Below are 15,001 nucleotides of genomic sequence, written 5' to 3' on the forward strand. Positions count from 1 at the left end.
CATCTGAAATTCTCATTTCGTGTTGGCAATAGCCATGAAAACCATAATGAACGTGCAACCCTGTGCCAAACTCGACATAACCACCTCCGAGCAAACTAAGCAGCCGCCATTTAATTTGGCAAACAAAAGTTTGTCTGCATAACACCGACCATAGAATACAAGATTGCGCAAACTTGTGTTTTCGTCCATATAAAATCTGTCAAACGAAAACCAGTTTTCGCTGAAAACTACTTGAAAACTCACGTTCCACTGTTGTTGTTGTTGTTGTAGCAGCATACAAATTCCCCAAAGACTTTTTGGGGAGTGTTGCTGGAGTGACAGTCCTTGGCCAGATATAAAGCTGAAATTAGTCAAGAACGTAAACCTACCGGTACGTAAACCCGAGTCAGCTGACACGATCTGTCTTACCAAAGCGCCATGTAAATGAAAACTCAACATCGCAGAATTTTTCTGTAGTTGTAGCCCGTAGCGCAGAAATCTGCGGAATTTAGATTTTTCCGTGTCAGCTGATTTCTCCTTAAATCTGGGTCGTTCCGGTTACGTAGACCCGACTGTCGTGGGAACGTTCCACTCATTCCAATCGGTGTCTTCACTAAAGCAAAAGTGAAATCATGATTCAATAACACAAGGTTCAATAAACTGACAGTTGTCTCTCTCGCACCGCTCCCTTAGCAGTGGCACCGTGTTGCTTCTTTGCACAATGGAAACAGTGTAGCTTTGGTGTGATATAGAAGTATGAGCGTTTGTGCAATATGTTTATTTATATATGCATATGAAGCATATTTAACTGATGAAAACATAAACTGTTTTTAAATGGGATGTTTACATCAATCTCATAGTAGTCTTATTTTAATTTTGAGTCATTTTGCATTTTTTATACAGCTAAATAGCACATAAATTACGTAATTTACATAGATACATCAATATTACGTCCAAAATTTCGTTTAAAATGCCAGATTTCCTGCAAAAACATTAGAATTTACAAAAGGAATTTCACTACTAATTGCCTACTTTGCGTACTTTTCTACTACCATTTTCGCACCAAGAGATTTCATTCCTCCCCTTTTCTCCGTCCTTCGTAAATGCAACCTTTTGTAAGGGAGTGTCAACCGGTGCTGTCAATAATTATCTAACCTTGTATTATTGAATCATGAAGTGAAATAAGAATGAAAGTAAGAGGTTGCTAATGAAAAGAAAATTAGGGAAAAGCATTTTGGTTTTGTTTTTGTGTAGCAAAACTGTAATCAGAGGATGTAAGAAATGTCAACGAAAATACTAACAGCCGATGTGAACAGTCTTCAGCCCACAATCCCAAAACACGTTTTCAAAGTGTTTTCGTTGTCGCCAGAACATGGTATTAAGTTGGTCAACTTGCTTTTCAATTTCGGGCAAAAATAATCGATTAATCGCTACCATTTCTAAAAAGTTAACACAAAAGCTGGAATTTTCTTTATTCTCTATATTCTGTTAAAAATATACATATAGATAATTACGTTGTCATAATGTATACTGTGCCTGTGATACCACCCGATCTACGTCACGAGGAAACTATAATCCAAGCAGCCATAGCTCTGGATTGTCTACAAAAAACAATAAATTCTGTATTTGACCACATTGACAATCGCACCCAGCGGAATAATGCGAAAGTGCAAGAGTTGAGCACACGTATTGAGCGGGCACAGGGGAAAATACGCAGTTTGGTTGGTACAAAAAAGGCAATTAAAATTTACTCACCAGCCCGTTTTCCATCGTCGCAAATTTTCCAAGACGTCCCACAAACTTTTGGTAATACAGACACAATGCTGGAATTACATTTACAACAGCAGCAACAAAAACAAAATGTAGATTATGAAGTCCATAGTCGCGCAGATGCACCACCGTCTCAAGCATTGCAAGAAAAATTGGTATTCTTTCATGTTCGTTACAAGGACGTTGAAGCGCCTCAACATGGTCATACTGTTGCCGCTAGTAAAGCGCATGTAAACAGAACCATTGGTATGGGTGCGGTGCCGGAAAAATTACGTTCAACATCTTCGCTACTGCATTGCAACAGCGGCGAAGTAGTTTACGGTTGCGAAAGTGCTGAGAAAGATTCGTGGAAAAAAGCCAAATTCTTTAAATCAACACGTCAACGTCAAAACGACAACACGGAGCAAAAGCAACTCTTGGAACCAGCTCCTCACTCGTTAGCTCACCGCAATCAAAAAGTAAACTCTTTCGGAGGTTTGCGCTACACACCGCGATTGTATGAAGCGCCGGAGATAGATCTGCCACTGGATTTGCCTGATTTGCCCGGCATTGCTGATGATATACATTTCGAGGGCAAAGATCAGCAACAAATAGCGCCTTCGTTATACATTGAGAATCTGCCCGATTTGCCTGAATTGGAAGAGTCAAACTGTAAACTAGAAAACATCTCACAATCAATGGAAGTACGGGGAACACACCAACTAATGCCACCAATTCCGCCAGCAGCACTCGCGGACGTTAAGCAATCTAGCAGTGTGGTAGACTCAGCTATAGTAGTAGCAACAGCAACAACTCCACCACCACCTCCTCCACCACCGCCACCGCCACCGCCACTACCACCGTTACAGACACAGTCAACACCAGTGGAAAACACCAGCCAAAAATCCAAGTCTTCGAATTTTCTGCCGCCGAAAACTAGCAATTCACGCACTGAGCTGATGGATGCCATACGTAAAGCGGGAGGCGCGCGCGGTGGGCGTTTACGTGCTGCTGCGCCTGTTGATGTGGTCGATAATCGTTTGAGCACTAAAACGAGTGAAACCAAATTCAAAACAAGCAATTCAGGGGGCGGAGATCTTATGGCAGATTTGCACAATAAGCTGTTAATGCGCCGGAAGGGTATTTCAGGAACCAAAGACAAAGAAAATGTTAATTCTGCTGATAGTGTGGACAAAGTAGTGATTAGTATTCGTGCAGCTACAACCGGTAATCCGGTTATGTCGCGCTTATCAGCCTTGATACCACCACCAGCTGTACGAAAACAGTCGGATGACGACGACGACGAGGACAACGACACGGATTGGGTAGAATAACACGAGTATAAACATTTTAAGCCATTAAACTCTAATAATCGGAAGCCAATTTCAAACCACTATGCCTGCTGTGTTTATATTGATACATGCATCGGTGAAATTTAGAAATTTATACTAAATAATACTATTTTAAACTAAATATGCATTTATTTTTATTAGATTAATACACAATATTTTCATGCTCAAATCCAACATTTAGACGCTGAATTAATTTAAGTAGTACTCTTACAAAATTTTATTTGCCTTCGTAAGGACTAACCGCTCGAAATGCTCATCATTTAAATACTGTTCCTTTTGTCCATTAAGCACATTCAAGAAAGTTTGGAAGAAATTTTCCAGCGCCATTGAAGTTGGCGGCAAGGTGTTGTATTTATGAAAAACTTGTTTAACTAGTGGATAACGATCTAAACAAGCCAAAGTTTTGTCCTCATCATGCAAGTAACCTGTCAACTCTTTGCGTATAACGACGGTTGGGCAATTTTCTGTGGAGAAATCTGAGAGAATTTAAAATACTCTTATATATATCTTATAAAATTGTTGGAATCTTAATCAGCAATTTAATAATTTTAAGGGGAATATGTAGTACTGGAATATACCTTCATTATCATCCGCAGTAAAACAAAGGAAGGAATCTACGGATGGTGGACGCTGCTTAATTTCGGCTACGTAAAACTCTTGCGCATGATCCACAAAAAGCTGCGTAAGCGTTTCCGTAGTAACATGCGCTGCGGATTCACGCAAAGCTTCCACAAAGCGCATTTTAACGGCTGGGCATACTATTGCCGCAATTATGGCATCGTTGCAGTCAGAATCCATTTCGAAATATTTTCCAAAACGATTCGATAAAGCATCGCTCATTTGTTGTGCTACAGCGTGCAAGTGTTTTATACGTCTGCACTCGTGCAACTTTTTCAATTTGACTTTGATTGTAACCAGGGTGGGAAGAAAGTAGCCATAATACAAATAATTATCTTGCTGCAGGAACTCCAAAGCATCTGCTATTGGCTTTAGTATCATGCAAAAATCTTCCAAGTACTGAATTTCGTTTTTTGTAAAATTGGGAACATTTAGAGAAATGCACAACTCATCTATTTTGTGCTTGTACTTGAGGAGCTGTGTTAGCAAAGCGTACCAGGTAGGCCACCGCACATCAGTTAGTGTCAAGCGCGTGTCAAATAAGCATGCGGCAACTTCCGCATTCTCGAAATCCCTGCACTTGTTTAATATATTTAAACAACTGAAATCAAATTATGATTAAATATTTCTGTGACAAGGACATGCTTGGTACCAAAGTAATTTACCGTGTCAACGCAAGTTGCAGCATTTCATGTGATTTTAATATATTGTTAAAGTCAAAAACTGTCAATTGATGTAAACTATATTCACCACGTTTCATTTGCTGTGGCAGTTGGTTCAATAAATGCTGAGCACTGCTGATAGAGAACCCGAAGTCTTCATCGTAGTATTCGTTGCACATACCTTTGATATAGAGAAAAATAAATCACAACGGGCGATGCCATTCCTATTGCTACTACTTACTTTTAATGCTGAAATTGTGATATGTTTGAACGTAATCCTGCACGCCATCAACCACTGTACATATGATTTTATCTGCGCTCAATTCATAATTGCTATGTATCTGCCCTATTAAGGACTGAATTTCATTGTTAGTCGGCATACTACTGAGCCTAACGCATGATAACACTGCCATCTGGCGCTTAAGTTCATTATCTAACCAAAAACCACAATAGCCAAAGTAGTGTTTATTTCGACTAGTCCAAATATCAGCCGTTACACAAATGCACCGTACATCCAGCAGGCTGCGCTTTATATTTTCTACAAAGCATGTATGCGACTCATCCAGACGCGCAAGTAGTTGCGATGAGGAGCACACTGCTAGGCCGGTGCCTTGAAAAAGTTCAATGAAAGATGGCTCTTCCACTACAGAGACTGGTACGTTGGATAACAAAATGAAATTCAAGAGTTTTTCAATAAATGGCATTGTGGTTGGCTGTCTAGTAAGTGTGCGTCGGCCCCTTATGTTGCTGTGGAATTTTTCTTGTACATACATATTATACTCCTTAAAATGATGCGAACGCAAATGTTGCACGAAATTCGATGTCACTTTGAGTGGACCTTTTACCAACTTATCAGTGTCGCAAAACTGGCAGGCAGCTACAACGCTGACAGAAGCGCGATTACTATTCATGTCCTGATACAAAAGTATTTGCCATTAAAAAATGAATTTTTATTCATAACATTTCTTACTTGCTCAACAATTTTAAAGTATTTTCCATTTAGTATGGTAGGTATGTCATTTGGATCGCATGTTAGTTGGCAAGAGGGCAAACTAATTTTTTCCTCCTGATCTCCTGATAAATGAGTATCGTTCGATTCAGCGTCGGTATTGCTATAAAATTTGTTATTGAAAAGAAGGCAATTATTAGGAAAAAAGGGCCATTTTCTCAAAAAGGTTTTAAAATTTAACTGGCCGTCAAACACAAATTTTGTTCGGGAACAATGTTTGAAGGGCAGATAAATTTGAAAACCTACTTGAGGAAACGGCGCAAAATTTTAAATATTCGAGTATCTTAATTTATTTAGCACGTCGATGGTCCTTTGCAATAACGACGCAATTTTCTGTAATACTTTTTTAATTAATGTCTATTACTTACTGTAGTAATCTTTACTACTTAATTTAGTAAGGCTTAGACAGTGATTAGCCAAGGATTAAGATAGGGCTTTTCTATATTAAGGAACAATATACATATATAAATATTATTCCCCTCACTCACTCTGCATTATAAGAATTATTCGCTGACGAAGGTTGAGTGTCATCGTTGTATGCAGAAGCACCTTCTGGGTACTGCGCATTAGTTTCGCTATCAAAGTATCCTTCTAATCGGGAACAGTTTCCATACTATGGATGCAAAACAAAAGAAGCATAAAATTAATCAATGTAGCTGCAAACTTATTTACCTGCCCATCAAGTGCAAATTTGCGTTTTTGACCCCTCTTTGGTCGCTGCAAACGAGCATAGTTTTGCCTATCAGTTACAAATTCTTTGTATTTTTCTGGATGAAGAGTCTTCAAATGTCGAACGAAATTCGAAGTTATTCTCATGGATCCATGTATCGGTCTTGCTTTTTCACGGGAGCAATGTTGACAAACTGCTACAATGCCCCGTGTGGCACGCTGATGTTCTGTAGCGTTTATCTATTACATATAATTCATAATATAAAAAACTATAGCTATGAGAGGCCTTAGAACCTAGGATTACCTCTTCAACAATTTTAAAATATTTTCCGTTTACTATAACTGGTATGTCATCGGAATCGAATGCTTGCAAATCGGCTTCATTACTTTAATATGCAGATTAAATAAAACACTATTAAAGATATACATATATGAATTTACTCACCTGTCATCCACTTGAACCATTTGCGTACTGTTATTAGCATCATAGCCTGAAACGTCAGCTTCTGGTTTAATATTGTATGTTGATTGATCATTAATACTCATTGGNTTGAAACGCCCGTATGATTATATTCAGCTTCTGGTTTAATATTGTATGTTGATTGATCATTAATACTCATTGGGTCGGACGTATTGTGCACAAATGTCTGGTAGTTTACATATTGCCTATCGGAGTTTTCATGGAAACCGGTTTGAGTAGATACATATTGATTATACTGATTGTTATCCATTATTGGTACAGAGTTTGGAACGATAGTCTCAGACTCTATCTCGCAACTTTCCAATTTTACTAAAGTATTCGTTGGTTCAGTCTGTTTAAGGAAATAACACTGATATTTTAAATACGCAAAATGTATACATATGTACACATTGGCCGTGTAATACGGCATACATTTTGTACCTACCATTTCCGACTCTAGTGTTCTGCGCCTCTGACTTGCTCTTGGCTTGTTTTGACGATATTCTTCGTAGACCTGGGGGTGATGTTGTCGCATATGTCTTAACAAATTTGAGGATACCTTTCGAGGTGCTTTAATTACTGTCCTTCCATCTGGGCAATGTAAACAACGCGCACTTATAAAGTCTCCTGTACGTTGGTGACTTGTTTCAATATACTAAAATTTTTTTTAAATTACTGCTTATAAATAATAACAAACTTTTTTTAATCGAACTCACCTGATCTACGATTTCAAAGTATTTTCCACTAAATATAAAAGGCTGATAAAGCGCTTGTTTTTTCATCTCTTATTTGTTTATTATAGCCACTTGCACTCATTTCGTTAAATGCTACACAATTTATACATTTTATTTTTTTAACTCAGCCAAAGACGATATAATTTTTCCGGGTAGACCAATTCCAACAATTACCAACTAATTGTAATTGAATTGATTCATTTCGATGATTAATCAAAATGGCGATATGAATGGTTTATATCAGAGTTGCATTGAACAAATAATATCTAACAGAGTTACCAAATAACCGATAATTAAAAATTATTTGGAGGTTTGCGAAGGGATTGCGAAATAATCTTCTAAACTATAACATCGAACACAAAAAAACAAGACTTTAAAGTAGCAAAAGAACTTGTCAGCCTTGTTAAGATTAATAATTTTTGCTGGCCATTAATTATAAAATAAAACAAAAAACGTGGTCAAAAACTGTCACCTTAGAATTTCTATCCTCTTGCAATTGAGGGATTCACAAAGGTGTCGTAAAACTATGTTCACATATCAATATTAACTCAATCAAAGCTCGTTTTTTAATCACCCCGTTTACACAGGCAAATCTCAGATTATTAGCCGTCAAATTTGTTGTGCTTGTTATTCTCACATCTCAAGGAAAATTTATGTTTCTTCTCTGTGCCACCGTGATCACGTTTTTCTGCTATATTAAGCAATATAAATATATTTTAACTTAACATTTTATTAAAAATACCTTTACAAACCTTGCTAGCGTACATTTTTGTTTGCTTTTACAATTGGTATTTATTTCTCCTCTCTTTCGCAAAAACAATCGATAAAACTAGGATGGACACCGAAAAGTTATCGGTTAAATCTGAGATTATTTTATAATTAGATTAACAAGGGACGAATTTTATATGGCTAATCCCTTGTTATAATTACAGATTAGGGTGTTAAGCTCGAAAATGAGGATAATCTACTTATATGTGAACCTAGTATAAGAGTCGTATTGTTGTATGTCGTAAACTTTAACTTTAGAGAACTTGAAACGACAACCAACTATTATTTAACACCGCAAAAATTCATAGCATGACTTTGATGGTACTGTACGGACCCCTTTAACATACTTTTTAGGCGTTTAAAGTTTGCGACATACAACAATACGACACTTACGACACCGTAGTGAATACCCCAAATATTTTCGTCGAAAATAGCGTAAAATGCAAAGCATACCATTATTTATTTATTTATTTTGTTATAATATGGCAACACTACAGATTTTTTGACGTTCACTGCCGCGAATGCAAATAGGGATGTTCCCTCTCGCACACTTGAACTTGAACTTGAACTTGAAGCAGTTTTTCGAACAAACAATACAAACTGACGACTACGCATCTGCTATTAAGGCCCGTCCACATACAACTTTGGCGTTGCGTCGGCGCTGGCGTCGCTTTGACAGCAGCGCGAGTAACGCCCGCGCTTGCTACAATGAACGCTTAGCAGAGAATACTTTGGTCACTAAATTAACATACTAGCGGCACCAAAAACCAAAATTTTACATCAATAATTGCTTTAAAAAATATATTTCTTGCCCGCATTTGATTAAAAATGAAAATTGAATCACATAATTTTGATTATTTGGAACAGCTGACGAATGACGCGCGCGAAAAGTTGAGAGTTGGTCATCTTTCTGCGTTGTGTTGGCGTTGGCGTTGCCCAACTTTGGTTATGTGGAGACTTTCATATAAATGCATGTATTCATAGTCAGCTGTCGAAGCGACGCCAACGCCAACGCAACGCCAAAGTTGTATGTAAACGGGCCTTTAGAGAATTGTCCAAACTGACGACTACGCATCTGCTATTAGAGAATTCCAAATCAAATAAAAACGTACCAACAAAAAATTTTAAACGCTTCATAGAAACAAAGAATGTTTAAACCAAATATACATTTATTTAACGCCTTTTAAATAAAAATCTTGTAAAAATATACATACAGTGGTAGAAAAATAAATAGTGACACGACATTTTAACATTTTTTGCCTATTCTTTTATTTATTTAATATTTATTATTTTTCTATAACAATATAGATCATTATCTACCAAACTCCATATATATTCTTATTTAAAGCATTGTGCAAAAATTATACAAATTCGGCAAAATTGCATCTAAACTTTCAACTGTTTTATCCGATTTTTTTAAATTTTTTTGAGTATGCAGTTTTATAGCCCATTAAATTTTAGTAGAATAAATTGTAAGGTTTAAGTTCCTAGAAAATCGCGTTGATTTTTGATCATTTTTGTTCTGAAAGCAATACGCACTTTTTTCCATAAAAAAAAAATATGTGGAACATACTTCAAATTTCGTATACCTATTTATTTTTCCACCACTGTATATGTATTAAAAGCAGACAAAAAAGTAGTCAAGCATTTCACTTTCTGTATGTATTTTTATATCATGACAAAACTTTGAGAACATATAATATAATCTTTTACTTTTATTAAAGAACTGAGGGTTTTTACTTGTTATCTATTACTACATACGTTTAGTTTTTATCAGATTCCGAACACAACAATATTTGCGGATGAACATGGACTAGACAGTATAGTTTGAGTTATTTTAAAAAGGCTTGCAAACATCGGGTCGTTCAATTCGTTTTTAATTAATTTAAATTGTTCTCAAAACTCGCATAAATTTAAACTTTTTTAACTTCTCGTGCTCCGATAGAAAATGTGTGAGATAGAAAAAGACAGAACCATTTCTACAAGAAACCGGAATTGCCAACCTTGCAATGTAAAACAAATTTTGTCGAAGTAGTTTGTATGAAGTAGAGAAGGAATAAAGTATAAATAAGTAGAAGATTTTAACCAACGTATATATAAAACCAATCGACATATACACAGCGCTGCATTTCCATATAGTACCAAAAAGGTCTATGTGGTGTAATGTACTTTTTGGTTTAAAATTGTACCAAAAAAGCACAATTGTGGCAACTTTATCATCAGAGATGTACATTGATATTTTTCGATACATCGAACGGCGTAAATCGATTCATCGATTTGCATATGATTTTTTAAATATCTAATATTTCGCAACAAAATATGTAATTAGGAAACTTGCATAAATTTGCCATTAACTGCTGGAATTTTCTGGCGTTTGGAATGAGATGTCATCGATGCATCGGTAGATCGACTATTTAAACATCGAGTGGAAAATTTTCGATGCATCAAAGCAAATCATCGAATTTTCGATGCATCGATGCTTTTCCGAAATCCCTAAGTGCAATTCACAACAATTGATTTTTGCGATCTGCGTCTTTGTACTTGCACCGCATTCAAGTTTGAAGAAAATTGGGGACAATGGCTACCGAAAAGGAGAAAATTGACAAATCTAAAATAAGCAACCAAGTAAAGCACGTGCCAAAGGATGCACAGGTCATAATGTCTATATTGAAGGAGCTAAATGTGCAGGACTACGAGCCGCGTGTTATCAATCAATTGCTAGAGTTCACTTATCGTAAGTCTGATATTTGTTATTTTAGCAAATAGTTTTAACTTGTTTAATTCTACAGGTTACGTGACTTGCATACTGGACGATGCGAAAGTATTTGCAAATCATGCCCGCAAGAAAACTATTGATTTGGATGATGTCAAACTCGCTACTGAAGTAGTGTTGGATAAAGCCTTCACATGCCCACCGCCACGCCATGTATGCAGTTATTTGTATATCTTTAGAAAGCGTCTTAATTTCGTATTTTCTTTTTTAAGGTTCTGGCCAAGCTAGCAGAGGTACGCAATTCGATGCCTCTGCCTCCTATAAAGCCGCATTGTGGCTTACGTCTCCCTCCAGACCGTTATTGCTTATCAGCTTGCAATTACAAGCTTCGTGCTGCTAACCAGCCTAAAAAAATGACTAAATCCGCTTTGGAATCCCGTTCGACAATTAAAACACAATTGAAGAATGCTAGTGGTGGTGGCGGTGGTGGCGTAGGCATAGCCAAACGTCAAACTGTGCTCGCTCCAAAAACGCAAGTAGTAACCATACCAAAGCCAGTGATAAAATTCACGACCACAACTAAAACGACATCGGTGAGCGGCTCCTCAGGCGTAAGTGGCGGTATAAACGTTAATAGCGGTGGAGCTGAAAGTGGTGATGTTAAAATGGAGGTTGATATGGACACCAGTGCATCTGCGGCAGTTGGAAGTATCGGTGGAGGCAACACAGGTGGCGATGGGGGCAGTGGTGGTGTCAAACGCGAGCGCGAAGACGATGAATTCGAAGTAGTGCAGTAGATTAAGTACAGATTTGAAGATCAATAAAAATTATTTCTTTTAAATTACCTTAATACAGATGGCTTGAAATTCTTTAATGAGTAATATTTTTGTTTATAGAAATCATGTGAATATTTATGAAGCTTCTATTTGAGAGCGAGTATGATAGCACATCCTAAATCCATAATTTGAAGGTATTCCGATCCACCGTCCTGTAGGCGAAAGGAACATTCCTGTAAAGAAAACTAAAATAAGTACTTGCAACCCACTAATATGAGCTGTAGAGCTTACTCCAAGCTTGTCGCAAATGAGAGATTTCTGCTTATTTGTTAGTGTGGGACATCGGAGCACATACTCATTGAATTGTTCCAACATTTGCCCAATGCTGTAAGCTTCGTAACCTATCTGCCGCACAAAATCTTCCAGTTTTGTATAATTTCCAGATCGACATACTTCTAAAAATTCTTCAAGGTATTTATCCGGTATGATGCCCGACATTTCCAGTAAATCCTCAGTATTGATAACATTCGATGCCCCCTTTAGGCGATAACATGATTGTAGTGTAGTTATGGCTCGTCTCATATCACCACCCGATATCTGCACTATAGACTTGTATGCATTTTCATCGATTTTTACACCTTCCAGCTCGCAAATGTGCCGCAAACGAGTAATAATTTGCTCATCACCTAATGCCTTAAAACGGAATTTGGTGCAACGCGATGTGATCGGTTCAATGATACGAGATACGTAATTGCACACCAAACAGAAACGTGTGCTACGACTCTGCTTCTCCATAGTGCGGCGCAAGGCAGCCTGCGCGGCATGCGTCATCGAGTCGGCTTCATCGAGTATGATAATCTTAAAAGGTGGGCATGGGCGACCATCTGGTCGTGTATTACTCGCAGTCAGTTGGGCAAAATTCTTGATTTTTGTGCGTACTACTGCAATTCCACGTTCATCTGAAGCATTTAGCTCTAATATACGTTCGCGATAGATATCACCGAAAATTTGGCGTGCAGCTGCTAATATTGTGCTGGTTTTACCAGTTCCGGGTGGCCCATACAAAAGCATGTTTGGCAAATCTGCGCCTTCAACGCATTTGCGCAAAACAGCTACAACTTCTGATTGTTCGACGACATCGTCCACACTCTTGGGGCGACTGTAAATTTAACTTTTCAAGTCAAAAGATTAATTAATACTTCAGCATGCATTACTTACTACTTCTCAACCCAAGGAGCTGGCGGTTTACGACGCTCAACACTACCGGCTGCGGCAGTTGAAGAACCCCCACTTGTACTGGCCTGTGATTTTTCATGTGTAGTAGTTTTGCCTGTTTTTAGAAAAGCCTGCATTTTTTGTTGATCAAAGGCCTATTTTTTATAATAAGCAGTGATATTTCTCTAAAAACACGAAAAATATTTGCACGTAAACTGTCTGGCGCGATTTCCAATAAAATACTTTTACTACACTGGCTACAAAACTACTGAAAATGACAGTTGACACTGGCACCTAATACTAGGTTCAGATATAAGTAGATTATCCTCATTTTCGAGCTTAAAACAAGAGATTAGCCATATAAAATTCGTGCCTTGTTAATCGGTAATTATAACATAGTCTCAGATTTAACCGATAACTTTTCGGTGTCCATCCTAGTTTTATCGATTGTTTTTGCGAAAAAGAGGCGAAATGCCAAATGTAAAAGTAAACAAAAATGGACGTTAGCAAGGAAAAGAGGTTTGTAAAGGTATTTTTAATAAAGTTTATGTTAAAATACATATATTTATATTGCTTAATATCGGAAAAACGTGATCACGGTGGCACAGAAAAGAAACATAATTTTTTCTTGAGATGTGAGAATAACAAGCACAACAAATTTGACAACTAATAATCTGAGATTTGCCTGTGTAAACGGGGTGATTAAAAAACGAGCTTTGATTGAGATAATATTGATATGTGAACATACTTTAAGCTTGCTGTCACCATTCGGTTTGAAACCAAAATGCACGACCAATGTGTAAATTTTCGATGGCAAATATTGTATGGAGGTATTGCACGTTTTAAAAAGGAAATAAGCAACAGTATTTTCTTTTTTTGAAAAGTTAACTTATATGTGTATCAGACATCTGCAGCGGGTGCATGATTTTCGTGTATACTCGATCATCTAACAAAACCCGCTTTGCATCGTTCTCTGTATACGAGCAGAAGTATTGTTTGTTATCGACTGAGCTCAAGACGAACATGTTGGCCACAACACCCGATTGCTTTTCATACATACTTGATTGGGTTCGGGTGCTTTGCAGCTCAATATACCCGGGTGTTCGAGTTTCAACCCGAGTGTGCACAAAATTTTCTTGATTGGCTTATGACGTTTTTGTTTCTACAAAAAATGTTGCCTTCTCATCGCGGTGCTCTTAGTTTTTGTGCGTAGAGGGTAAAGAGAAGGTTGAATTTTTCGGTAGTTTGTTTAAGTGTACATTTAACCATTTCTTATATTTTTGCTCATACAAAANTTCGCTTGTGCTTGATTTTTAGTGAGTGTGATCAAAAAGGCTCGATCATACTCAAAGCTGTTCTCTGATGTGTATATGTACATATATGGGTGTTTCCATGAAAATGTCAACCAGGACTGAAAAGGGTTTTTAAGACGAATTAATAAAAGAAAAATACTCGAATTTTTATATTATAGAAGTATTTCAGCTTATTGGAATTTTAAAACTCAAAAATGGAGGAGTAAAAATGAATGTCTCTTCGACTGAGTTTTCTCTAATGAAATGAACTATTTTCTCTTTCCTATTAACTAAATTAAGACATTTGAAACATTACAATTACTTCTTAAAATCGAATTTGCAATGACAACTAACTATAAAAATTAGAAAAAGGAGAAGTTAGAGCTCGAATAACGGTAATTTTTTGATTTACTTCTGATAGTATTCTAATGTCGCGTAAGTTATGCAAAAACATTGTTTGTCTATGTCATTTGTATATTGACAGTCGCAGGTAATGCAGATTACAATTCTTACAGGTCTATTCTGCACGTTACCGAAGATTTTGTAACCGGAAAATTTTATTACCAAAAAATGTCACCACTTCTTGTCACCGCGATTCTAGGAACGTTGGTAATGCAGTTAAAATTTTCAGCAATTCAGCTATGAAGAATTGTGGAAATTCTGGCATTGCATATTTCACGGGGTAATACTTTATTACCAGCTTATGAGATGGTTACAAGAGAATGCGAAAAGGGTTTAAAAATTGACAGACACTTTAATTACCGGTTACAAACTTTTTATTACCAGCGCAGAATAGACCTGTTAAGCGAGAATTCTTCCAGTTAAAGATATACAGTAAAATTTTCTTTCCAACCGAAGTAAAAAAAATTGTATTACCCTTTAAAGGTTTTGAAAACGCGAAACGGTGGAGAGAACTGAAAAAATATAATTTTGTATGTGTTACTAGTAAAAATATTGTATGGGGGAAAAATCTGTCGCGTACGTTATGTCGCGTACGTTATTATA

At 37.0% G+C, this 15,001-nt stretch overlaps 4 protein-coding genes across 7 annotated transcripts; 2 read left to right on the plus strand and 2 right to left on the minus strand.

Annotated features, from left to right (window-relative positions):
* The first annotated feature begins 1,261 nt into the window (after positions 1-1,261).
* On the plus strand, positions 1,262-3,199 carry wash (WASH complex subunit washout). The gene has a single exon (XM_017612876.1). The coding sequence runs from the start codon at positions 1,503-1,505 to the stop codon at positions 3,060-3,062; it is 1,560 nt and encodes a 519-aa protein (XP_017468365.1). The 5' UTR covers positions 1,262-1,502; the 3' UTR covers positions 3,063-3,199.
* Positions 3,192-7,472, minus strand: LOC108360538 (uncharacterized). 4 transcript variants are annotated; one of them, XM_017612873.1, is made up of 12 exons: positions 7,215-7,470; positions 6,944-7,153; positions 6,597-6,850; positions 6,484-6,537; positions 6,343-6,424; positions 6,042-6,278; positions 5,858-5,982; positions 5,331-5,472; positions 4,602-5,274; positions 4,364-4,541; positions 3,659-4,299; positions 3,192-3,556 (listed from the first exon to the last, which is right to left on the minus strand). In XM_017612873.1, the coding sequence occupies exons 1-12, from the start codon at positions 7,278-7,280 to the stop codon at positions 3,288-3,290; spliced, it is 2,931 nt and encodes a 976-aa protein (XP_017468362.1). In that variant the 5' UTR covers positions 7,281-7,470; the 3' UTR covers positions 3,192-3,287. The 4 variants fall into 4 exon arrangements, with proteins under 4 accessions (XP_017468362.1, XP_017468360.1, XP_017468363.1 ...); XM_017612871.1 differs by having other exon boundaries at positions 6,597-6,868; XM_017612874.1 differs by having other exon boundaries at positions 6,597-6,868; positions 6,944-7,173; positions 7,215-7,256.
* A 2,997-nt stretch (positions 7,473-10,469) lies between these two features.
* On the plus strand, positions 10,470-11,563 carry Taf9 (TBP-associated factor 9). Its single transcript, XM_017612878.1, has 3 exons — positions 10,470-10,734; positions 10,790-10,926; positions 10,986-11,563. Exons 1-3 carry the CDS (start codon positions 10,578-10,580, stop codon positions 11,508-11,510), a joined length of 819 nt encoding a protein of 272 aa, XP_017468367.1. The 5' UTR covers positions 10,470-10,577; the 3' UTR covers positions 11,511-11,563.
* Positions 11,550-13,023, minus strand: LOC108360540 (replication factor C subunit 4). Its single transcript, XM_017612877.1, has 3 exons — positions 12,708-13,023; positions 11,781-12,648; positions 11,550-11,722 (listed from the first exon to the last, which is right to left on the minus strand). The coding sequence occupies exons 1-3, from the start codon at positions 12,839-12,841 to the stop codon at positions 11,636-11,638; spliced, it is 1,089 nt and encodes a 362-aa protein (XP_017468366.1). The 5' UTR covers positions 12,842-13,023; the 3' UTR covers positions 11,550-11,635.
* Positions 13,024-15,001: the final 1,978 nt, after the last annotated feature.

This window comes from Rhagoletis zephyria, unplaced genomic scaffold, assembly GCF_001687245.7.
Source record: "Rhagoletis zephyria isolate East Lansing unplaced genomic scaffold, Rhagoletis_zephyria_1.1 Rzeph_scaffold_00584, whole genome shotgun sequence".
Taxonomy (NCBI): Eukaryota; Metazoa; Arthropoda; class Insecta; order Diptera; family Tephritidae; genus Rhagoletis; species Rhagoletis zephyria.